The 26,854-nt window shown below is 36.0% G+C and overlaps 1 protein-coding gene across 14 annotated transcripts in view; it reads right to left on the reverse strand.

The window, feature by feature from the left end:
• LOC135210876 (collagen alpha-1(I) chain-like) overlaps positions 1–26,854 on the reverse strand; it is an 891,724-nt gene that overhangs the window by 33,603 nt on the left and 831,267 nt on the right. For 10 of the 14 annotated variants that reach the window (XM_064243791.1, XM_064243789.1, XM_064243790.1 and 7 more), the window contains 14 exons: positions 26,103–26,264; positions 24,808–24,925; positions 24,009–24,100; positions 21,910–22,012; positions 17,850–17,915; positions 17,030–17,151; positions 16,508–16,660; positions 13,019–13,117; positions 12,381–12,395; positions 11,328–11,471; positions 3,367–3,552; positions 2,654–2,789; positions 1,945–2,004; positions 1–49 (listed from right to left, as the gene is read on the reverse strand). In XM_064243791.1, coding sequence (XP_064099861.1) covers positions 1–49; positions 1,945–2,004; positions 2,654–2,789; positions 3,367–3,552; positions 11,328–11,471; positions 12,381–12,395; positions 13,019–13,117; positions 16,508–16,660; positions 17,030–17,151; positions 17,850–17,915; positions 21,910–22,012; positions 24,009–24,100; positions 24,808–24,925; positions 26,103–26,264 — 1,505 coding nt within the window. The remainder of the gene's footprint in view (positions 50–1,944; positions 2,005–2,653; positions 2,790–3,366; positions 3,553–11,327; positions 11,472–12,380; positions 12,396–13,018; positions 13,118–16,507; positions 16,661–17,029; positions 17,152–17,849; positions 17,916–21,909; positions 22,013–24,008; positions 24,101–24,807; positions 24,926–26,102; positions 26,265–26,854) is intronic. The other 4 variants (XM_064243794.1, XM_064243788.1, XM_064243793.1 and 1 more) reach the window with 4 other exon arrangements.

A 26,854-nucleotide genomic window follows, 5' to 3' on the forward strand; every position in this document is an offset into this window, starting at 1 on the left:
CCTGGGACAACAGCAAAGGATCTTTCACTGCCATCTCCTCCTGCACGACCTGGTCAAGTAAATAATAATAGGTTTTTGCTATTCATATTATTCTGTCATAAGCACACTGTCATAGGATGTGTATGAATATTCTTAAATATTTTATTTAATTGAAAAATAGGCTTACATACCTTTACAGGAAAGTAAAGGATATGTTTCAGAGGTTTACAAAATTACTTACAGGAAAGTAAAGGATATGTTTCAGAGGTTTACAAAATTACTTAGGATAAGCTTATGCAATTCTTTTTAAGTACTAAAAATCAAGATAAATCACAACATATACATGTATGTCCATTATACAGGTGTTCACAACAAATTTAACTTGGCTACATTCCAGAAAATGTTGACAAATATTACAAAACAACAAGGGTAACTGAGAGAAAACACCTAAATTTCCAATAAGGTGAGCAAACAATTTTCTACGAAAAACCCTAAGGGTAAATATATTCCTATGTTCTTGGGGATGCACATGATATTTCAGGTTTAATTTCTTTTTCATTTTTCTTTATTGCTTTCCATAATTTTTCTTACAATTCCAGAAGCTTAGTTCTAAATCCTAAAGTTGATCACACTTAAGGTTTCTGGTTTCATTTTGTGGTTAATGTCCACATGTGAGAGCTATCTGGATTAGGGATCATCCCTGTCTTGTTTACTGCAATAGCAGACATTCTCAGTAGGAAGCTTTTGGGACTGAATCTATTGCCACTAATCTAGTAATAAGAAATTTAAAGTTATAACAACAAGACAAAGCCTAGACTGGCTGGGAAAAAGCACTGTACAAGGAAAATAGGTTTAAGACAGGAAAGCAAGTAAAGTGTAATGGAGAGAAGAGAGAACTGCGCAAGCAAAACCCTGTAACTTACAAAAAAATTCATTTGGATGTTAGCAAGGAGAAGCTATGTTAGTTGCAAAATATGACAGAAAACAAAATGGAAAAAAGCTGCATGCAAATTGCAAAAAACATTCTGAAATTCTGAAAGTCGAGATAAGAGCTGATCTGTAAGCAAATTGCAAAAATAATTTCTACAGCAGTCAAGATAACGGTTGATCTGCAAGCAAATTACTGTACACAAATAAAATTCTACAGAAGTCAAGATAAAGAGCTGATCTGCAAGCAAAGTACACAAAAAACTCTTACAGTGAAAGAGCTGATGTGATTGCAATCACATACTACATGTTTTTATGAGGTATAAAAACTGGGGCATTATGAAGGATGAAATAATGGAAAGAGTAAAAATAAGAGGCTTAATGGGATCCCAGAAAAACCACAGACATGATTTCCATAAAGAGGGTGGCAAATTTTAACTTTGCGTCAAAAGTAAAGACAACCAACCCAACAGAAAGAAGTACAAGGTATGGTAAGAAACCTGAAGAGGAAATGTTGTGGGAGGCTGCCATAATTCACAGATACCTTACAGTCAGGAATGCAAGATGAATTAAATGGAGCAGAAAGAAAAACCAGTCTAAAGGGCTCACAATATGACCAAGAGCCCATTTTCTTAATCTAACAATTCTAAGATGAACCTGCAGATGACATAAGATTACAGTCAGTAAAATAAAAATGTGCGATTGACTCCAGGGGAAGATGGGAAATAAGTAGGGTGGCATAAAGATATGTAAATATAATGCCAGTGGGATAACAGACCTGAGTCCTCATCTTCATTAGGTATAAAGAAGGAAAAAAGAGAAAGACAAGGTAGGGGTGGGAGTTGAACACTAAAGAAAGAGACAGACCCACGTCTTCAATGAAGGAAAGTTCCAAGAAAGTAGAGTAACAAAGGGACAACAAGTATGCATTGCAGTGAAGAAAGGTAAAAGTATACAAGAGACTTGGTTATTAGAGAGAACAAACACTGAGAAGACCAAGATATTTCAAAAGGAAGAAAAATATGACAGCTTTGGCACCTCTATTCCTGGGCTTTCCAGAGATCCATCGGCGTAGTTCTGCAATACCTCCAAGGTTCCCTGGGATTGCATGCAAAGAAAGCCAAGTAAATCTTAAAGGTTAGTTCAAGAAAATCATGTGGCACAGAATTTTAAAGATTTGGTGAAATGAATATTCTTGAAACTCACAAGTCTGTATCCATAGAGGGTGAAGATGCTGACAATGATTGATTAAAAATTTTAATGATTACATATTCACTCATATTAAGTGATTCTTAAGAAATTTGTTTTTATTGTCAGCACTGAGCCTCTACTTTACTTAAAGCCTATGGAGAGAGAGAGAGAGAGAGAGAGAGAGAGAGAGAGAGAGAGAGAGAGCCTGGAAAATTAGGTGCCTTAATCAAGCAAGATCGTCACACAGACTTGTGAGTTTCTCTGTCATTTGTTATATTTTCCAAAATTAATTAAGAAGCTATTTCTTAACTTCTCTTTGGAAAATTTTGTATTGCGCGATGTAGTTATATGTGTATATACTGTATATATTATGATTATATATGTATATATATATATATATATATATATATATATCTATATATATAGTTATATATAATATATTACATATATATACACACACACACAACATACATTACTCAACTTTAGACGTATTTTAGATATGAATCTTACACCATTATAGCAAAAGCAAAACGTCTTATACAGTATAATAACTTACCTCTTGGGCCAGGTATACTGGAACCTGGCTCTCCAGGTGGCCCTGGTTTTCCAGGGAACCCTCTTCCAGGTGACCCAGGGGCACCTGGTCTACCTTCAGGGCCTTCAATTGACAGCCCTGGAGGGCCAGGAGGACCCTGTTTTACAGAAAATGAAAATAAGCAAATATATAAATAAATATGCATAATAATCTAACATCCTTTACCATCAATCTTTAATAGCACTGACTCGTAATTTCACAATAATATACACATTTTGACATTATTCTTATGCAATTACTTTTCTGGTTCTACATGTGCAAAGTTGAGCAAAATTTACATATTCCTCATAAATAAGTAAACAGAAAAATTGGTAATCAATTTAGATTTTTCCTTGGGTAAGAGTGCTGGTGTGTGTGTGTGTGTGTGTGTGTGTGTATATGGACATGATGCTAGAAGATTTCTACTTGGAAATAAAAGTACATACATTAAATAAGCTCTTCGTTTCTTGGATGAGAACTCTATAGTGTGCGCGCGTGTGTGTGTAGGAGGGGGGAGGGGAGGATTGGGCTGATTGGAGATGACAAGGTAACAAAAAGCTAGCAATTATACACTTAGGAAATAAAAATGCATTAAACAGAGGTTTCCACTTCTGAAACTACCAGGTTAAATAGGAAAAAATTGTTAAATAAAATAAAGATCACAGCTAAACTTTTCAACGTAACTACTGACTTACAGGTGGACCTGGTGGTCCAGCTGGACCAGGTACAGGGATGAACATCTCCCCATCAATTCCCCTAAGTGGTTGAGCGGGTAACCCAGGTGGTCCAGGTGGTCCAGGGGGACCTGATGGCCCAACAGGACCTGGCAAACCTGGTGGGCCAGGATTCGAGTTTCTTGTGTCGTCTGAACTACTGCCACCCTTTGGATAAAACGTTCAATTAAGAGAAGCAAACGAGTTCAACCCGCTAATTTTCCTCAACTCTTTCTCGCTTTCTTTTCCTCTCCCATTAACTGCCATAACATTCACAGTCTTCATGTATGAGTACATGACTCTCCTCTCCTGAATATATTAATTTAACAAAGTTGATATTAATTTCATAACAGAAAAAATGTTTAATTTCTACCTTATTAGCACTACTTAGGTGACAAATAAACCATTTTATCAGTGCAGAGTAAAATATATTGTTTTATGTTGAAAGAAAATGATCCCCATTTTCTATGTCCATAAAGTGACTAAAATACAAATATAAAATTTTCCAAATAATTGTTATTTTTCATAGGTATACAAAGCAAATCCTTTCTAGTGGAGAATATCTGTCATGTAGCTGAAAGGCTGAATGAACATAACCATAACTACGCAAGCAGGGGATCACTTTATCTTCTGCCTCAGGGATTTGGCAGGGTGGTAGAGGCTTTGGTTGATATACCTTCTAAATATAGATACACGTATTAATTTTAAAAATTTGGCATTTATTGCTAAGAGAATACAATGCATTTTAAGTGGAAACTTATGTTTTAAGTGGCTGGTTGTACAAAAAGTACCTGTAAAAAATATTTCACCCTGAAGAAAATGTTTCTGAAAGGATGTCCCCTAGAAACATGTTACTTAAGATCCCTTACAAATCTGGAGACAAATCTAGAGACAAAACAAGTAGTCTTGGGCAATAGAACCCAACGAATTGGGGAAAGGATCCTAAAGAACAATGCCAACTGGAACCCCCACTTTTATTCCTTTCTTTTTACCTCATTCATATTCTCTTCTATCTTACTGTCCACCCTCTCCTAACAACTTTTTCATAGTGCAACCACAAGGTTTCCCCCTTTGACTCCTTTAAAACCTTTTTACTCTCAATTTTCCTTTCAGTGATGAATGACTTCATAGCTTCCAGGGCTTGGCCTTTGGCCTCAATTTTATATTCCATTTCATTTCAAAGGGAATGACAAGCTGTAGGCAGTGCACTCTGACTGTTACACTGTATACTAAGTAATGGGATTAATACAAAGTGAAGCAATAGGGTAGGCTCCACTGTGTCACCTCCTCCCTTGTATAAGGAGGTGATTGAAGATGCATTCTGGACTAACTTGAACTGGTTCCTCGTTATGTACTCACCTGTATCTCAATTGATGATCACCATATACTCTGACCTAGTTAGCACTCTGAAACGAAAAGGAAGGAAGGGGACCCCCCCACAACACACCCAAACCTCCAAAAAAAAAAAAAAAAAAAAAACTAGGTGATTTACTCAGGCAAGATACTTCTTTGTCCAAAAGGACCTCAGGTGATAGCACAACTTGTTGATCAGCCAACACAGTCCCAAGGAATCAGGTGTCCAAGGACTTGTCACTGACATAAAGAGGTAAAGGTAGTCTGTTGATACTAGATGACTCCATCATTACCTGAGAAACTGAACTGGCCACTCTCCCACCCACTGAATGACCTCACGAAGCATGAAGGAGGTAGTGTTCTTAGACATACACCTCATCTTTACATCTGTCAATACTAATGGAAAATCTGCATTCCAATCTCAAGGCATGGGCCCTTTTCAAGTATTACTTAATAATTTGGAAAGGGCAAAGAAGCATCTCATTAGGGTTACCACCAATGAAATCTCATAGGAAGGACTCAAGAAAATATGGAACCTATGATTAGAAATGGATGGGTTCCGAGTTTTGGCTACAAACTCAGGAATGAATGAGAACGACAGCTCTGACCAACACCCTGAGAGCTGGACAAGATGAGAAGTGCCTCTCACTCCTCTTTTTGCCAGTGCTAATGACAAAATAGAAAAAGTTTTCAAAGTTTAATCCCTCTCTGAAGCCTACAACATTGGCTCATAATGACATTTAGTCAGACTGCTGAACGAGAGAGACGTCAGACTCCTGTGGGCAAAGTTCTGAATGAGGGCATGCCTGTTTAAAACCTTTTGTTAGCATGGATAGTTCCACTGAAGTGGAGAGATTCAAAGCTGAATGATAACCTTTCAATGCAGAGACCAAAAGGGACTTGTCCTGACAAAGAAAGATAAGAAAGGCTGCTATCAACTGAATGCACTCTGACTGGAGAGGTACCCCCTTCTACAACACCAGTCACAGAAAATGGCCCACTTACCCAGACAGATCCTGTTATATGATCTACAGAGATATCCTAACATTTCCTGTGCAGCCCTGTAATAAAAAACCTCTCTCTTGGAAGATGAACTGAGTAACCTCCACCAGTGATGAGGCAGGGAGTGAACAGGCTAAAAGTATACCTTTGAACAACAGTTTGATGAAGAAAAGTGGGCCATTGGTGTAGCTCCCTCTGTCTGAATTCGTAGGAACAGTAAATCTGTACGTATACCATTTGGTCTGTAGCCATAGAAGAGCTACCAGGGTTATCTGTAGGTTTGGAGTGATGAAAACTGCTGGCTGTTCTTCAAAGAATGTACTATGTCCAGATTGCTACAGGGATGTTGAAACACATCTTCCATCACTGCCCAAGGGTTTGAGTTTTTGTTTAGCTTGGTTTGCCAACAGATCTAGTTGAGGAAGACCCCATATCTCAAAAACTTTTTCAATGCTAGAGGCTGAGTAAACAAACACCCACCACCTGACCTTGGTGACTGAGCTAGTCTGTATCCCATTCAGGTTGCCTGGAATATAGTACCTGGCTGACAGCTCTATCTAATGAGAAGTTGCCCACTCATGGATTTAAACAGGTACATGGTAGAGAGCTTGAGACACTGTTCTCCTATTTGCTGACATGGGCCACTTCTATGGTGTTGCTGCTTATAAACACCTAAAATCTACAAAATGTTAAATGAGCAAGAGGGCTAGATTATTATGTTTACAGATGAAAGCAAACACCTTCTGAAAATACTGTTCTAATTCAATCATTTGGGGTTCTGGAGGGGATGAAGCATTCAATTGTGCAAGTTCCAACTGAATAGTCACAGAAAAGAATTCATAGAGCCTGAAACTCTGAAGCACGTATCTTTATGGGAAGAGCCAGCCAAATTTCCTGCAAAGGGAGTGTGATGAGATGTTAGATCAGATATTCCTTGAGCTACTATTTCCATTAATACTGGCATCTGAAGAGACAGGCACTGAATGAAACTAAGCCTGGTTTACTTGGCTCTCCATTCAAGAACTGGAAACTTAACCTCGAAAGATAAAAGGGATTGGGATCTCTTTCCTTGTGGACCAAGGTGGAGAGAAGTGATGAGCCCCTACCACACTGTCTTGAGACTGGGCACAAGGAGATAAGATGGATGAGTTTTGCATCCACTGAAGAGTGTAAAGCATCTATGTGAGTGATGTCTAAAAGATGATGTGTCTCAAAGATCCTCTATTACGGCTAGTCTCCCTGAATCAAGTGGACCATTTTAACTTCCTATAAGAACTTAAATTTACCCTTCCACCTCTTCTGTCTGCATGAGGAGCAAGTGTTAAGAAGAAGAAGAAGAAGAGGAGCAGGAAGGACAACTTCCTGCAATTGCTTGCACTGTATAGTGACAGTAGATGTCACATTGAGATGTGGGTTCAGTGGATGGTACATTAATATCAACTGGAACTACCACCACAGACAATCTGCCAGATAAGTATTCTTTGTTCTTCTTTTCCACCAAATTATCAAGAAGGGAAGAAAAAGGCCACATTTTCTTAAAACACTTGTTAGATGCCACTGTGAGGACGTCTATCAGACAAAGAATTGCATGATTTTTTTGAGGTGGAGAAGAGTTAGTCCTTGGCTCATGAGAAGCCCTCTAGGATGAAGTTCAGACGGACTGAGAGTGAGGAAGAAAGGATCCACCATAATAAACCACCTTCACTAGTGGATTAAAACACTCAAGATAGATGGCAAATGCCAGCTTTTCTTACTCTCCCTCTTGCTGAAACTTTCCCACTGACAAGAGGTCAAACTACAGATGCAGAATATAACATGAGGTGAAGTGGCCACATGGTCCTTGAAGAACCTTTCATCTACATTGCTCTTGTTTATTCTCCATGTGAAAAAAACAATGCAACAAAGATAATACAAGATACAAACAAACAAGTAGGAAAAACAAAGAAACAAAGAAATGTAAATTCAACTACAAGCAATCCCCGGGTTACGATGGGCTCGGCTTATGATGTTCCAAGCTTACGACGCTCTTCAAATATACCCATCAAAAAATTATTTCCCGGGTTACAATGCCTGTTCTGGGGTTACGATGTTGAATTGACAGAAGAAATATGGCTCCAAAATGGCAGAATGGTCAAAATTTGGAGGAGATTTGTTAAAAACTCTATAAAAATGCAGGTTACATCATTTTCAAAACACTCAAAGGATAAAAAGTAAGGTTTTCTTACGATTTTCAACATTATTTCGGGTTATGACGATTTTTGGCTTACAACGCGGCATCAGAATGGAACCCCCTTTGTAAACTGGGGACTGCCTATACAGTGGTACCTTGAGATATGAAAGGCTCAACTTACAAAAAACTCGAGATACGAAAGCAAATACAAAGATTTTTGTGGCTCTACATACGAAAATTGCTTAAGATACGAAAGGTTGTTGCTGTAAAGTCCCAAGATTCGCCCAGACCACCAATAACAATTTTAAAACTCACACGCCGCCAACTGAGTACACTCGCCACCATCCTCCTGCTCTCCCATTGGTTCTTGATGCTAGTCACCGCCATAAGATCCTTCTCTCCTATTGGTCAGCATCTCTCCCATCATGTATCTACGTAGCGGCGTGCTTCTTTGGCCACTTCGCGGCATCATCGGTATCGTAAGCACGCGGAATTCATTTGTTCTATACGATTTCGTTTATTAACGTAAATTCGTTAGTGATTTTGTTGTAGTATACTTTATCGTGTTGTGCGAGAACTTTACTACATACGTATACTACATAACATAATTACGTACAGTATATACATAGTCATGGGTCCCAAGAAAGTTAAAGTTCATGGAAAGAAGAGGATGCTTTCTTTGGGGACGAAGATGGAGATCATTAAAAAATATGAAGATGCGATTGAGTATGACCACCAAGGAATACGGCCGAAATCCGTCGACAATAGGCACCATCCTTAAGCAGAAGGATGTCATCAAAGCAGCTACACCTTCCAAGGGCGTGACTATTTTGTCCAGCAAGAGGAGCCACGTGCACGACGAGATGGAAAGGCTGCTTCTTGTCTGGATAAAAGACAAAGAAATCGCTGGTGATACGATAACGGAGACGGCAATCTGCCACAAGGCCAGTGCTATTTTTGTCAATTTGATTGCCCAGGCCGAAGACGACAGAGGAGAAGGGACATCGACACCAACCCCAGAGTTCAAGGCTTCTCTTGATTGGTTCGAAAAATTCATCCATTCGGTGGTGCGGCATGGGTAGGCGGCCAGCTTGGACATGAAAGCGGCCGAAGCCTTTATTAAGACGTTCGACGAGATGACTCTCAACGAAGGCTACAGTTCTCAGCAAGTCTTCAACTGTGATGAGACCGGCCTTTTTTGGAAAAAAATGCCTCGTCGGACGTACATCACGCAGGAAGAGAAGAAGCTACCTGGGCATAAGCCGATGAAAGACAGGCTTACGCTCGCACTTTGTTCGAACGCCAGTGGGGATTGCAAGGTGAAGCCCCTACTTGTGTATCATTCGGAGACTTCTCGAGGCTTCAAGGCTCACAAAGTGCTTAAGGAGAAGCTTCCAGTGATGTGGAGGGCTAATGTGAAAGCCTGGGTAACGAGACTTTTGTTCACCGAGTGGGTAAATCTGTGTTTTGGCCTGACAGTGAAGAAATTCTTGGAAGAGAAGTGCCTCCCTCTGAAATGTCTGCTGGTGTTGGACAATGCCCCTGCTCACCCTCCTGGCCTCGAGGAAGATATCCTAGTGGAGTATTCTTTTATCAAGGTTCTTTATCTTCCGCCTAACACCACCCCTCTCCTCCAGCCCATGGACCAGCAAGTGATATCGAACTTTAAGAAGCTGTATACGAAACATCTTTTCAAGAGATGTTTCGACATCACTGATACCACAAACCTCACCTTGCGTGAATTTTGGAAGGAGCATTTCGATGTTGTGATATGCATCTGACTCATCGACCAAGCTTGGCAGGAGGTTTCGAGGCGAACCTTGAATTCCTCGTGGAGGAAACTCTGGCCTGATGCCGTATCTGCCCGAGACTTTGAGGGATTTGACGTGGTCGAAGCTGGTGCTGCAGATTCAGGAACAGTTGACGATCCTGAAACTGTTTCGCAACCAGATCTTGATAAGATCGTTGCACTCGGCAGGTCCATGGGGCTAGTCTTCGACGAGGATGACATCAATGAACTTCTCGAGGAGCACCAAGAGGAGCTTACGACAGATAACCCGAAGGAGTTGGAGGCCATGCAACATAACGTCGTTCAAGAAGAGTTCTCTAGCAGCGGCGAGGAGGAGGACGACGACTCTATGACAACGGCAGAAATTAAGGATGCTCTAGCTGCTTTTCATAAGATGATATCATTCGTAGAAAAGAGACACCCCGAAAAGGCTTACACAGGTCGTATGCTTGCACAGTTTGATGACATTTGCCTGAGTTGTTTCAGGAACATTGTCAAAAGCAGGCAGAAGCAATCTTCCTTGGATAGTTATTTTTTAAAAGAGGCCTTTAGTAGGAGTAAGCAAAAGGGAAGAACCAAGTGAGACTACAAAAAAAACAGAAAGTTGAAGGTGGTGAAGAAGTCGAAACAAAATTTTTGTGGTAAAAAAAAAAAAAAAAAAAAAAAAAAGACGTAAAAGTATAAAAAAAAGTAAAAAAAAACCCAAAAAAAAAAATGTAAAAATCAGAAAAAGACAAAAACCAAAATTTTAATTTTAAGTTTTTTGTAAAGTTAAGTGTTACAGTTTTGTTTATGTGTTTTGTAAAGTTTAGTTTATGTTTTCCTGACATATTTTTATGTGTTTCGTAAAGTTAAGTGTACGTACTATAAGAAGTTTTCTGCCGTTTGTCCTCCTCCTCTGTTGCCACTTTCGGAGACAGCCTCACTCGAAAGGTAAGCTTCCACATTTTACTACATACGTACGTATGTACGTACAGGATTTCTTGTATACCATGTACACTAATACACTTTATTTACGGGTACATACATATTAGTACTACTAGTACGTATTAAGTTAGGTATTGAATGGTCCAAATTGTTGTAGTATTTCATTGTTTATAGGTCAATTTAGCTTTAGTATGAAATTTACTGGGGTGTTTTTGGAGGGCTTGGAACCGATTAGCCATTTTACATGTAAAATGTGGTTCAAGACACAAAAAACTTGTGATACGAAGGCCGCCTTGGAACGGATTAATTTCGTATCTCGAGGTACCACTTCATACAACACGGTAAAAGATAAAAGTAATGCCTTGCATACTACGAGCTTCACTGGTAGCTACCCTTACTAACACTAATGCATCATCAAATGGCTAACCTTGTAACTCTGTACATTCATTCAGTTGTTCAGCTATGTACAAAATATATTCCCCACTTAAAAGGCATTGGTTTGTATTCCTGTAGGAAACCATAAACTTTACCTTGCTAGGTTTACAATCACTCATGAACATAAGAAAAAAGGTAATTTTTTTGAATGATTAAATAAATGTCCAGGATTTCATAGGTACTCATGCCTGTTAGTACATATTCAGAAAAAATAATTAACGCTTACATCAACTTAAGTGGGTTTTACTCAGGTGATGAGATACTTACGAGGATACCATTGAAGAATCCTCCTGCAGAAGATGGTGATGGAGGTCCTGGGGGTCCTGGTGGTCCCGGAGCTCCATTTTCTCCTTTGATCCCAATTCCTGGGTTACCAGGGGGGCCCGGTGGACCTGGTCTTCCTGGTAGTCCCTGCATAAGAATTTTCATGAAAACAATCACAAAACAGAAAATTACATCAAACTGACAGGTTGAATATATGAGGTAACAAAGCCACTGATTTGCTGAATATGGGACTGAAAAAAAATGAATAACTTGACAGGGTGAATAGAGGAATTAAACCATAAAGTAAAGTGATTGGCTAAATATAAGAGTTAAGAAAAAGTACAATAAATTGGCTGGGTAAATATAGACCAAAGAAATAGAAAACTGATATGTTGAATATGGAAATTAAAAATTACTAATAATGAGTTGGCTGGTTCAATATGGAGGTTAAGAAATCAGATGGTGAACTGAACAAAACACGAAAAAAAAAGAATTATGAAAATATAAAAAGAAAAGGATTGGGAAAAGCTTTGGACAAAGAAATGAAAATGTATACATATTTTGCTTCAACCTCATTTTTTCATGAGGTTTGGATACTATATTCTATGGCATCTTGGCAGAACATCAATTAGATTAAGCAGCAGCACTGATTAATAAGAAGCCTGACATCTGGGATTAAATACAAAAAATAAGTAGCCTGACATCTAGGAGTAATAAAAAACAGAGTAAAAAACTATGAAAGCAAATCATCAATCCTTAAATGGGACATGCAACATGCAGTAGGTTTTATCAGGATGTGACCAAAATATTAACTGTTCAGGTTATCATCATGCATGTTCGAAGCTTAGAAATGTGAAAATGGAGGGTATTTATCAAGAATATTAGGTAAGCTAATAACTACAATCGTACATAACATTCACACAACTCTTACTCTACGAAAAATATTTTACTCTGGTTGAAGAAAAGGCAGACACACAAGCAAGTTTCATACATGTGGATACAGACAAAAATTATCCTGTGATACACAACAATCATCAAACACATTTCGATACTTACAAATTCAGTGACATTCTACAAGAAAGACAAAAACGAACATGTTATTACACAATTCAACAATATAATTATAATTAGCCCCAATGAATCAGCATATATAACTTCAAGGCAGATACGCAAAATATAAGTATTGCTTAGCCTGACTTTTCAGAACAGCCTGGTTCTTGTCCATAAACTATAAAGTTTCATTATGTATGCTTTTAATGTATTTTTTTTTAAATTTCATACATCAGAATATTTGAACGGTCAACACTTAGGCAATCAAGTTCATTAAACACTTATTTTCCCCTCTGAAATGTTATGGCATTTTATGTTAATTAATGTCCACAGCCCAACCTTACAGATCCCAGAGCCATGCATTACTTGAATAACTCAGCTCCTTAACTTAGAAACCAATTGGCCTAAGTCTCATTTCACTTAATAAAGATAGTTACCCCAAATATGCATGTGTGTGTGTGTGTGTGTGTGTGTGTGTGTGTGTGTGTGTGTGTCCTGATATATTATGTACACATATTTCTAATGGTATCTGGGAATATGTCATAACTGCACATAATCATGAGGCATACATAAGGGAACAGAAACTGTAGCACTTAGGGCACATGATACCAGTGGTGCAATGTGGTACCCGTGGCATAACTTACCGGCCAGCCAGGAAGGCCCAGGTCACCGAATGTCCCTGGTGGACCTGGTTGGCCTGGACGACCTCGCTTGCCTCGCCTGCCCCGGTCTCCTTTGCTGCCCTGCAATGGGATGGAGGTGAGGAAGGCACTCTGAAGGGACCCTCCACCTTTCGCTCTTTCTATCAGATATCCTTTCTGATACCATGCTCCTCTTAAAAATAAAAACTAATGCATTTTTTAAATAATGAGCCTTGAGCCCATTTAGATCCACTCTGTAACAGTGATAAATACTTTCATGTTCTACTAAATTTGGTGATCCAAGAGTGTTCCAACAACTTTTCATGATGAATAGCTTTTTTCTTAAACTTTTTAAGAACATAACAGTCTGGGTTTACCTAACCAATTTGTAGAGGTAGGCGGCTGTGTCATGTCTCCCCTACTGTCACCCAGGTGGGGACAAGCAAGATCCACTCAGATTTTATTATTACAGATTTAATTCTTGATTTCATGGATATCATTTGTATTTTGATCTTAGTTTAGCTTATAGCTAAAGAACTTCATTCATGTACTCTGTATACATATTTGAAATATCAGTATTTTTCAAAGTTATTTTAATGAGTAAAAGGTGAATAACTCTGCAATTTCCTTGCTTAACAAAAGCCATGACCATTTTGAAAAAGCAATTACATGACTTTCTTTTCAGGTTTTTAGTACTGTATAGTATTGATAAGAAATGGCACATGAGAAAAGTAAACAATTTCATTGTACCAATGAAAGGGCACTAGCTGGCCAATTATAAATTCACTGGATTCCTTGTTTGGGGTGAATGCTGTATCACTAGACTCTAGGCATACTGTTTTGCGTGGAGCATATTGTCACTTTTTGCATCATTACTTTGACTATTACTTCTGTTAAAACTGTTGGTCTTGGGATTACTGAAATGGGCCTAGAATTTAGGGCTTTTGGAATTTTGTATTTAGAATACACACTACCATCAAGCTATAAATATGACTCATAAGCACTAATATGAAAATACCACACCTATCTGGTAATAAGAATATACAATAAAAACAGTAAACAGGCTTAAGAGCGTGAAGAACAAGTACGTTTAATAAAATCAAGGAATAGTCCGAATTCAAATCATATTCTTGTCATGAGGAATACAGCTGGGTAGTTAGCAGTTAAAAAAAAAAGTTCAGCATCTGCAATTGGTAACTAATGAAAAAGCATCTTCAAAATCTAACTGATATCAATTTATCATCACTACAAACACTGAAAATGGGGTCTTAAACTCGAAATGGTTTGAGGTAATATAACAGTCATTGCACTTGGCTCTTCTAATGCCAGAGAAAAGCTAATACTTCAGTTCAATTAACTCAATGGCAACAATAAAGTATTTTTCTTAGTCTTTAAAGAAGTTTCATAATTGTTGTAAATTTTCCTGATGATACAATCAGTCACTAACTCCTAACAGTTTGGGCTGTGGTATCAATGCTGTACTCTGCTGATGGTTTTTACGTGACAAACCACATAAGAAATCATCATTTTAGTGGAACATGAAAGTTTGTATTGTTAGTTTTCCTAGGATGTTCCTCTTGCAAAGAATCTCTCGTCTTTTGATGGCTAAGGGTAAAGGTACCAAGAGTCGTCACGAAATATACCAATAGTAGGATGCCAAAACTATTTATTAAATGAAAAGTATAAAATTTACGTTACGTACTTAAATACATTACTTCAATTGTTAGTAATGGTACACATATTATTTTCCCACTGTGGTTTTTTTCAGATGCCTTTCAGTGAGTTTCTGAACTCAAAAGCTTTGTCTTCACCAAGTATATTTTGCTTTAGTCTTTAAAAGCAAAATGAAAGCAAGCTAAACGCAATAATTTTGACTGCTCTTCGAAGCCTCCTGGACAAAGGTTTTTCAATGGGGTAATTAACTGAACAGGCAACTTAATGGTCTTACCCTAGACCAAGCAGGATGTGAAAACACAAAATAAGAAAGGTTAAGGAAAGTGAGTAAGCATACTCCTGTCTGTGATACAGAGATAAATTAACCATATTTTGCAATAAATTTTATTACATAGAATATTTGAATAAGGCTGATGGTTTTTTAAAAGGGTTGCCTAGCAAAGAGAGGGAAAATCCATGGATAAGAGAGAGAAAAAGAGGATGAGTAGAGGCAAAACAAAGTGAGAAAATAAAATTGTGAAATACACAGGAATATGAAATAATGTTACAGTTCATGTCCTATCATTGTATTAATTTTCTAAGGACAACTTCAGTATCCCCTAATGGTCTCCGGACTATTATTTGGTATAGAGTAAACATACTAAGTAGTAGTTGTGATCTTACAAACACCGTTTCTCCTGTCACTGCACAAATGCAAACACTCCTGATGATTAATAGTTTATCCAGTGTGTATTTAGTGTTACCATTGGCATTCAATTTTCATCAAATCATCCAAAATTCCAGCCACAGCAAGTGGGTGTGAACGCCAGTGATAGGAGGAAGCAAGCAGGTGAGGCGACATGATCATATCAGAATTCTTCTTAACTCTCTGCTTGCTGCTTCAAAGCATGAGACATGAATGCGGTTAAACAAAGCTAACAAACTCGAAGCTTGAGATGCAGGTCAGATGTCACTTGTTAAGGTAAAACCTCAGACTAAACAATGGCAACCACTTGTTTTTTTCCATCATGATGCATTATATTTTGGAAGAATTAATATTGATTAGATATGCTTAACACATGCTTGTTTGGAGAAAATTTCACAGGGAAACTTTTTAAAATTTGTTAAATTTTTTAACTCCATATATCATAAAACAAGAAATAATACTTACATTCTAGGGACAGTTCAACTACAAATTATATAACTGTACGTACATGAAATTATCTTCTTAATATAATACTATTAGACATGTGCAAACACTTCAACTGCAGAAGGTCTATCAGTATATGCATTGAAATTATTATTCCAAAATAATCAAATCCCAATTTTCCTGTATCAAAGGATGCTGACCCATTTCATAACATTGGAAAGACACCTAACCCTGTTCCAGGAATAGTTTCATGACTAATGTCTGAAGATGATAATCTGATGTCCAAAAGACAGATGCTGATCTGTTTTCATGTGAATACCAATATTTGAAAGACAGCCTCTCTCACGTTCACAGCTTTTATGTGACAACTAACCTGGCTGGCTCCAAGGCTAAAGTCTCAATGGCAAGGAACAAGTCTCAACCCATATTCAAGACTGTTCAGATACAAGAATCCTAACGATCTCAGAGATGCCTACTTGGTTTTGTGACTGTAGCTCACATGCTAACCTGTTTTCTTGACTAATGTCTGACAGACAGCTAACCTGTTTTTATGGCTGACATCTCAGAAATGGCTAACCTGGTTTCATGACTAATATTATACGTATTGATAATTAACATGATGACTTGTGACTGATGACTTAAGAGACAGCTAATCTGGTTTTAAGACAGACATCTCAAGAGCAGCTAACCTTTACAACAGTGATGTTGGTCCCATCAGGCTGGATAATGGTAGTGATAGGACCAGGAGGACCTCTGGGGCCAACATCTCCTTTCAAACCCTGGGGCCCTGGCGATCCTATTTCACCTGGGAGTCCTGGCAGTCCATTTTCACCTCTTGCACCCTGTAAAGTAGAAAAGGATTTTTTGCCATCTTAGAAATTATGGAGGCAGTAATATCAAGAAAATAAAAAGATACCAGTAAGACTTAGTAGTCTCGTCCTTCTAACTAGTACCTCAACTTTTCACACTAGCGAGCATAAGTTCATGAGAAATTTGAAATAATACTCAGTTATTTTCTTATTTGTATTTAATACTAAAAGAAACAGCAATCTTTTGGAAAGAAACACTCGACACATTGAGAATAAAAAAGAAAAGTTGAGTACAAAAAACAATAATTAAGAGATCAAAGCTTGTGTAAAATCAGTGATGTGAAAAGAAGGGCCAGAGTATATAGAAATTTGTCATTATTTTAGCCCTGTATTTCATGTTACCTTTACTCCTGAAATTCCTTTGATTCCAGGCAATCCTGGGTTTCCTGGGATACCTGGATTTCCTGGAGATCCTTGGATGCCTGGTATACCAGGTGGTCCTGGTGGTCCTCTTAAGCCACCCTCTGTAAATAATGACAACCTTGAAGTACTGAAACCAAAAATAAAGTAGCCAAGGGATATAAAAAATTATTCCAATTCAGAAATAGGTAAAGGGATATTATAATAGTACCTAATTCCTGGAGCCCTTTACTTAATCATTACTTACTGAGTTTGTTCACAGGTACAATTTATAAATATATTTTCAAAACTCAATAACCGTTGTAATACTAAGTAACTGATTTAATTTTCAAGGCATCTGATAACAATGTCCATTCACATGCAATAATCAAAGTTTAATAATAATCATGACACTACGCTAAGATAATTAACATTTTCCTAATTTATTTTCACAATCAAGAATGGTCCCTGACATTTTTAAGTTCTTATGCTATGGTAGTAAATATCAGGTATGATTCTACAAATAAGCTAAGCAGTTACAAGTTATTGTTCATTTAATGAAAATCTATTGTTCATTTAATGAAAAGCTGGACGTACCCTCAAGCTTTTGCTATATTACAGGTTTCAAGTATAAGTACAAAACAAGAAGGGCAGATCATTTGATGTATAAGAGAGGAAATTTTCAAAGAAATGATATCACAGGCAGCAACTTCACCATTCCAGTCTTGTCTGGATGTATTGCAAACCTTGCTCTCGTCCAAATCCTTAGCTCGATTGCAAATGCCTATGATTCTCCAAAGGTTGGAAACAACTGAGAACTTACTTGGATAGAAAGGCTTGTAGGCCACCAGTCCTGATCCCTCCAGAGCGAAATCTTCATCATCGTAGTCTGTGTGTTTGTGTCATTGACGTGCAATCATAATAAAGCCAAAATGAAATAAAAAGGGAATTCAGAAGTATAACCAAAAATGTAAAATTTTGCTCCAGAAATGAAGCAAGGGTTAAGAACTATACAACTTAAAATAAATAAGAGCAATGACAGTCCTTTGAAAAGAATGATGAAGGTAAAAGGCTGATAAAATGTATGAATGGTAATAATAACTATTGAGAGACACTATGGCTAACAAAAATAAGAATAAGTCCGGAGCAAGAATTAATCACAAAAATTATCTGTGATTCTTTAAGGGTAAAATATGATACAGACGCACGAGTTAATAACAAAATAAATGCTGAATAAAAACCCAGTGTACAGAATGATTTCAAAGGACTATACTGTATTTATGTCAGAAACTTTGTTCTTCGACCTACAGCTTTAAAAACCCAACAAATATATTACAACAGGATAAACTAAATCATTTTCTTTCCGACAATTGCAGGGGTTCAATAGTATCAGTACAAGATTTGTAACACTACATCTAAATTATCTTTATTATTATTATGCATAATGTGAACACATCACATTCTTTTTGAAACCTCCGACAAAACAAGAGGTTTATGTAGTTGAATTAGAAATATCATATATATATATATATAATATATAATAATATATAATATATATATATAACATATATATTGATATATATATTATAATTATATATATATATATATATTATTATATTATAGTTATAATATATATATAATACATAATATTATATATTATTATATACTATATATATAGATATTATATATATTATATATATATATATATATATATATACATATATATATATGCGCACACAGTGCTTCCTCTACTTACAGCAGGGCATCCATTCCAGTGCAATGCTGCAAGTTGGTTTTCGCTGTAAGTTGGTTTTTTGCCATTATCAGCGCTGTAACTTGATGTTGCATCAAGTTACAGCGCCATAAGCACCGTTAACTTGATGCCTATTCTTGTCATTAGTAATTTGATGCAACATCAAGGTATGGTACTTATATATGTGTGTGTGTGAGTGTGAGTGCGTACATGCTCTAAAAGATTTGGTGAGTAAGCCTGAATTTTCTAATTAAAGATTTAATGCTCCAAATAGCTGATTTCCAAACCATGTAACTTAAATCTGTTACAGCAGTTCCTCTATTAGTTATGGATAAAATGTTGCAGAATTGAGAAATTAACTGGAATTGATCAAGGTGTCCTTTCAAAGGTCACGAAAGACGACCATCATACTTGAATCTTTATGAAGAATGTTAAGTGTTGTTGAGACACAAGGCTCAGAGAATCACTATTTTACCCTTCGAAGAACTATTAAAATGAGTAGGATGAAAAAAAAAAAAGTTCAGTAATTCAGGATGCATAATCTGCTTTTTCTTCAAATATCAACTGGTTTTTTGGTATATCGCTTTGGGCAAGTAACAACAATACAAAATTTATTAAAATGTAAAAATATGATAAAATAAAAAGATTACAGATAAAACAGCCATCTGCAAAAGGGCGTTTCGTATTTTTAAGTAAAAGTACGCACCAAGCTACTGCTCCGGTGTTTCGTTATGTGCTTTGGGGTAAATTCATAGTCAACAAGAAAACTACAGTAACTAAAAGATAAAATGGAGGAAATAGGACGAATGCATTGAAATGAAGTGAAAGGAAGCTGTCTTCTGATCATCTCTGTAACCTTTCTATACATACTTACATGTAACAATGAAATCTAATGCAACCTCAAGGGTGAGTCTATGGGTTGAAAGTAGGGAAGATGTAGTATCAACTGATAGTAAATAGTTTTCTAGAAATATCAACAGGTTTCGAATGGAGAGGCCTTTAACGGTTTATATAGTGCTTTGTGGAAAATAACAGTTTTAGACTGAAAAAAACCTTTCAACTGGTTTATGTGTTATATATATATATTATATATTATATATATTTAATTATAATATTATATATATTATATAAATATAATAAATATATATATATCTAGATTATAGATTATATACTATATCTATCTATCTTATATATATATTATATATTAATATATAATTATATATATACCTATTCTATTATTATATAATATGAATATATATAGATATATTATATACAATACAATATATATATATTATATATATAGATAATATATATACACAATATATATATAATTATAATTTAATAGAATATTATAGATATACATATTATATATATATATTAATTATATATAATATATAAGAAGAGATTATATATAATTATATTATTTTATTATATAATAATATATTATATATATATAATAGATATATTATTATATAAAATTGGATATATATATATTATATATTAATTTATATATATATATATATAATATATTATATAATATCATATATTATTATAACATATATACATCTATATTTATATATATAGATATAAATATGATATATATAATATACTATATACTATATATATATATAATATATATATATATATCTAGATATATATATATATATATATAATCTCTATATATCTATATATATATGGGAGGAGAGAGAGAGATTGGAAAAATGTTCACATTGGTTCTTCTTATGTAGATAAAGAGGCAACGTCTAGCTCGGAAACCACATTTTACGACTGCTCTACTAAGCTGATATCAGTAAAACACCGCAATGGGGGTGATATTAGCATACACCTTCATGATTTAAAGAACCTGAATAGAAAAATATGTAATCATCTTCCGTATATAGCGAGCTTCTAAAATTGAGGCAGCAAGCACAAAGATTCTAAGTTAATTCCATTATTATTTTAATTTTTTTTTCAGCGATAGATATCAACAATTCAGTATGGCGAATAGCACCACCACTGCGGCAAAAGATGCGTCGTCTACAACTACAACTTCTACCTTTTATTATTTTTTAAAATTTATTTTAGAGCAAACCAAATGCTATGGGGGAATTTAGTGCTAAATTTAACTTTACCTTTTAGTCAAAAGATGCACAAGATGCACATTGACCAAAGCTTAAGCGATCAGATTTATTTTGTTATTCGTTTGCTTGTGGCGAGATGAAAGCTGTATAAAGGGTAATAAGTGGCAATTTGTTAAGGAAAATGAATGTTAGTGAAAGGGGTATGAGAAAAGGATGTTAGTGAAAGGTGTACGGGAAATGGATGTTAGTGAAAGGTGTACAGGAATTGGATGTTAATGAAAGGAGTATGGGAAATAAATGTTAGTGAAAGGAGTATGGAAAATGAATGTTAGTGAAAGGATTATGGAAAATGAATGTTAGTGAAAGGATTATGGAAAATGAATGTTACTGAAAGGATTATGGAAAATGGATGTTAATGAAAGAAGTATGGAAAATGGACGTTAGTGAAAGAAATATGAACTGAAAATATGAAATGAAGTTGAGAGATACCAAGAAGATACTGAGGTGAAAAAAAATCCGTTGAAGTGAGGAAGAATAAGAAATAAGTCAGGGAGGTGAAGTGAGAGAAGTAATATTATGTTAAAGTAGAAGCCTTAGAAGAAAACAAAGAAAGAATGAAAAAATAAAAATAAACTGGTTAAGCAAAAAGAGATAAATAAATATTCTTAAACAAGAGATAAAGAAACAGAATATTGTATTTCATATGATTTTTCAAAATGGGATGATGCAACGGAGGAAGATGTAGAGAATAAACTGTTTAAGTAAGTTATGATATTTGGGTTTAGGAAAAAGGAAGTTGGTGAACTGGTAGAAGCATGAAATGAAGAATTAGGAGATGAGATGGTGAAACCGAGGAATAGTGAACATTAAGGACTAGAAATAAACATTCATGACGATAATGCACCGAATAAAAGAGAAGCCGAGAAAGAATCAGATGGCAAAATGAAATAACATGCGGGACGCAATAAAGAGCATAAAGAGGGATTATTAACGAAGAGGGAAAAAGAATGAAAACAATTAGAAACGAGTGCCATGAAGGTCACCCTTACCTGTCACCCAAGGAACTCCCCCCGAGTTATCATAGAGATTTATGCCGCCAGCTCCGAAGCTGCCGTCCGGGTCAGCCGTCTTACTCTCGAGTGTGTTGAGGAGCTGAAACGGATTGTAGATTTTAAGGGAATTCAGTGAATACAGTTCGGCCACTACGAAGATCAAAAATGATTTGGCATTCTGTACAATGTGGTGAAATAATCCTATTTCCAAATCATAAATGCCTTAGATTTTACAAACTCGGAGGTCTTATATGTCAGGCAGATTTAGATAAGCTAATCATATATATATATAAAGTAAAAGTTTATGTGCAAGAATATATACGTGTGAGCTCTCTCTCTCTCTCTCTCTCACACACACACATAATCAAGAACACATCCCCTATTGAATAAATGCCCTAAGCGTACACCTTTAGTCGTTCCATGTACACATACAAATGATACAAATGACACAACAGTAGCGCATCAACTCACCCTATACACATAAGTCACCCAAAACCTACCCTGCAGCCCACCTGCATTTCCTGGATCCTAGGGTCACTCTGCTCCAACACCTCCTCTATCCACTCATCCAGTACTTTTTCAAACTCCTTCTCAATTCCCTAATTAACATAAATACTCTCATCAACCTATTGTCCTCTCTTTACACATGACTAAAACACTGCAGTGGACTCTTATCCATCTCTTCACCAATGCTAACCTTTTTACCGTTTATCCATCTCTTCACCAATGCTAACCTTTTTACCGTAAATTCTTCCTATGTATACACTTTTCGGACCCAAACATGTTTACCTCGTACAAAGGAAACAAACATATCACCTAAACAGTTTCTAACCTTTTCTCCTTCCACACGCATTCAACATACACACGTCACTTCCATAAAGTATAGCTGGGAAAGCAGTTCTTTGTTTACTACAACCTCATTGTACTCTACTGTTGTCTTTGTTGCAGAGATTCATCTTCCTTCCTGGTTTCACCTATTCTTGGAATCGCTACTTTTCTCGTCCTGTCAATATCTATTAAATTTAACCTTTTATGGAATCATCTTTTTCCCATCTTGTCATTCACCTCTCAATACTCCTAGCTCCACTGACCTCTACAGCATTACTCTAGCTGATTTTAATTTTCAACCATCCCCCATTACAAAATCTCCAAATTCTGTAATGACCTAACAAGCAGATCGTCAAACTGAATTTCAAATACCTCCACATTCACAATCTCAACACATTGCCTTCTACACCATGCATTCTCTTTGTCCTTGTTTTCCATGTACATACACCTTTTTCCCATTTATTCTCAAATATCTCACGTAGCTGCTTTACAGTAACACTTTCTTCACATACTGTACTCTGTTCTTTATTCCAATTTACACAGCTTTTCCTTTATCAGTCTTCTCGATAAGTCTCATTCTCATGTTCCCGATCAAAATCCTACCATAAACCTTCCGGGATATGTTTATTTATGTTATATTTCAATATCTTCTACATTCCCATTTATCACCCTTCCCTTTAAGTAACCAAATTGTTATTCCTCTCAACCTCAACATCTCCTTTCTTCTCTCTCTCTCTCTCTCTCTCTCTCTCTCTCTCTCTCTCTCTCTTCTCTCTCTCCCCTTACATCCCACGCAGGCACTTTCATATAAATTCTCGAATTTACATCAACTCTTACTCTTGTATACGTAGATCTTTCTCTCTTTAAGCTCTCATGCATAACAACAACAACACATACTATATATATATATATATAAGCTATATTCAATAGTTTGGACTGACTTTCGGAAGGGCCTGAATTTCTTAATCCAACAGATATTTAACTAAAATTACAACACGGTGCAAATTATGGACAATGAACAGAAATCCCCTTAACAATCAAAGAATGACTGGATCCCCCGAATATTAAATTTTTACTGATTGTAATCTACCTTATTTTAAATTTTTGGTGGCATTCTCGACTACAAAAAATATAACAGGCATATAGCATAAATCTAGCAAGATTACTGAAGGGATCTGTATCAAGGTGAGCCTTTTGAGTTCTATGTTTTGCAAATCGTTCCGCTGTCTAGTACTTATAAAGCTAAGCTTCAAAATTCATAACCATACCTGGTCGATGATTATTCGTCGATCATGAGCCGTGAGCCCCCCTGGGCTACCGGGAGGGCCTGGTTCCCCAATACCAGGTGGACCCTTGTCACCTGTCATAAAGTTCCTTGATTAATATAAGTCAATAAATTCCTGTAAAACATAAACAACTTTCAACAGTTATATAATTCCATTTATTATGTCAGTTCTTCAAGGAATATACTTTTTTAATCATTAATCGCTAAGTTGTTTACATATATTCAAGTAATTTTAGTAAGGTCAATTGTGCACAAAAAGATAACTATTAATAGAAAAAATCTCGTTTACTTACTACCAAAACAAGAGGGGGTTCTATTATTTTTATCTGTCTCTCTCTATTACTTGTTTAGAGGTTCAACATCCGCGTAAAAGTGGCATTAAGTGTAATTTATTTGTCGGTAATACATATTTTCTTTTACTTATAGGCAGGACTATACTGAGTCGGTTCAACTCTCTCGTTCAAGGTGATACTTTCTTCTCGATAAATGGTATCATATCGTTTACTCCCTCACCCTTTTCCGTTCTAAATGGTGGGATCCTCTGCCTCTCTAACTTCTCGGGATCACATTAAATCTCTCTCTTACAAAATATGTGACACATGGAATAAACTGCCACTAGAGGTCGTCAACACCAACAGTGTGGAAGAGTTTGAAAGAAAGTTAGACAAAATCATTAGAACATTGTGGATCAACAGTGGAACCTGCTCCTAGAGATAAGTGAGCACACTTTGAGACATCCTAATCCTTGTAACTCTTACTCACTCTCTCCCTCTCTTACTTACCTTTCTGTCCCTTATCCCCAGGTAGACCAATGAATCCTGGCGGGCCAGGAACTCCATTCGTCCCAGATGCTCCTTGTTCTCCCTTAGGACCTGAGAATCCAGGTTCACCAGGGCGACCCTGCAATTAACAGGAGAACAACTGTTTTTAAACGTAGAATATCACGAGCTGTACTTGAAAACACTCTATAAATAAATAAAAGAATATATTTAATATCTTGTTTCATATTGTATGAATAAATGTCTCGTTTCATATTGTATGAATTCAAAGTTGACTTTTTTTTGTCTCTTGCAAAAATATTACTACTGCATGCGAGAGGTTTCCAACATTTCTGCAATTAAATCTACAACTTGATGGTAAAAATGTTCTACAGTTATTACTTTATGATAATTGTATTCAAGCTTACAATTTTACCATAATTGTTATTCATTGTCCAAGGCTAGTCTAGACCTTGGTCATTGCCATGTGATACAATTAAGTTACATAGATTTATTGCTTTTCAGTACATTTCCTTAGATTTATTACTTTACATTACATGCAGCTGGTTTATTGTTTATATTTCACGATGCAGAATCATTGCTTAGCTGCGCATGTGGTAAACATTTGATAAAACTCACCGAATGACTTTAATGAACTTCAACAACAAATAAGGTTAAAGTTAATCTGAAGCTGTAAGAAATATCATCGAAAATTTATTTCGTAAACTTCATAGCCTTGTTCTATTTGAGTTTGATGTGAGTTCAAAAACAAAAACCCAAAAAATCTCACCAAGAAAAATCTTAAACCCCCTCTCCATTGAATTTGACACTACTCCACTGGCGATGTATGCATTACAACCATGTCTTAACAATGTCTTGAATAATCTTAACGCACCATGAATATATCTATTGTCTTAATGTCTTGAATAAGCTTAACACACAATGAACATATTTATTGTCTTAACAATGTCTTGAATAAGCTTAATACACCATGAATATATTTATTATCTTAATAATGTCTTGAATAACCTTAACATACCATGAATATATTTATCTTAACAATGTCTTGAGTAAGCTTAACACACCATGAATATGTTTGTCTTACCAATGTCTTGAATAAGCTTAATACACCATGAGTATATTCATATGGCAATACTCATTATAACGGAGTATTAAAATCCACGACTGTATACATGTCACATAAGTAACGGTCTCGAATACGAACTACGTATTCCACTTCCACAATAATAATAATAATAATAATAATAATAATAATAATAATAATAATAATAATAATAATAATAAATGAATTCACTTACCGGTTCTCCTTTACCTCCATCTTTCCCAGTGTTTCCTCGCTCGCCTTTGATACCGGGGTATCCTCGGGTACCCCTGGGACCCGGGTAACCCCTGTCACCCTTGGGACCTGGAAGGCCGGGGATGCCGAGGCGCGACTGATCCCCGTCATTCACCCTTTCCACCTGGGGAGGATAAGAAGTCACGGGCCAGATAAGAAGTGCAAAGAAATTGCTACATGCTATACTACATTGGAATGGAATGGAATCTAGAATTTAGGCCAAAGGCTAATCGCTGGGACCTATTAGGTCACTCAGCGCTTATGGGGAAACTGACAATACAAAGGTTTGAAAAGTGGAAGAGTATGAAATGGTGGTACAGTAAAAGGAATGAAACGGGTTGCAGCTATGGGCTGAAGGGACGCTGTAAAGAACCTTAAGTATTGCACAAGTGGTGCACTGACGGTACTATGGGCCGCATGTTGTATAGTGGACTTATTAAAATTAGTTTAAATAAACTGCTTTAATTCCAGCGTTCTAATTATCAACCTTTATAATATATACCTAAGGACATATAGTATATATATCTATATAGATATATATATATATATTATTTATTTTTATTATATATAACATATTATATATATAATCTATATATATATATATATATATATATATATATACATATATACAGATATCTATCTATATATATATATATATATATGTATATATATAAATATAATCTCTCTCTCGTCTGTGAATCAAGTGTTGCAAGT

The sequence above is a fragment of the Macrobrachium nipponense genome, chromosome 4 (assembly GCF_015104395.2).
Source record: "Macrobrachium nipponense isolate FS-2020 chromosome 4, ASM1510439v2, whole genome shotgun sequence".
Taxonomy (NCBI): Eukaryota; Metazoa; Arthropoda; class Malacostraca; order Decapoda; family Palaemonidae; genus Macrobrachium; species Macrobrachium nipponense.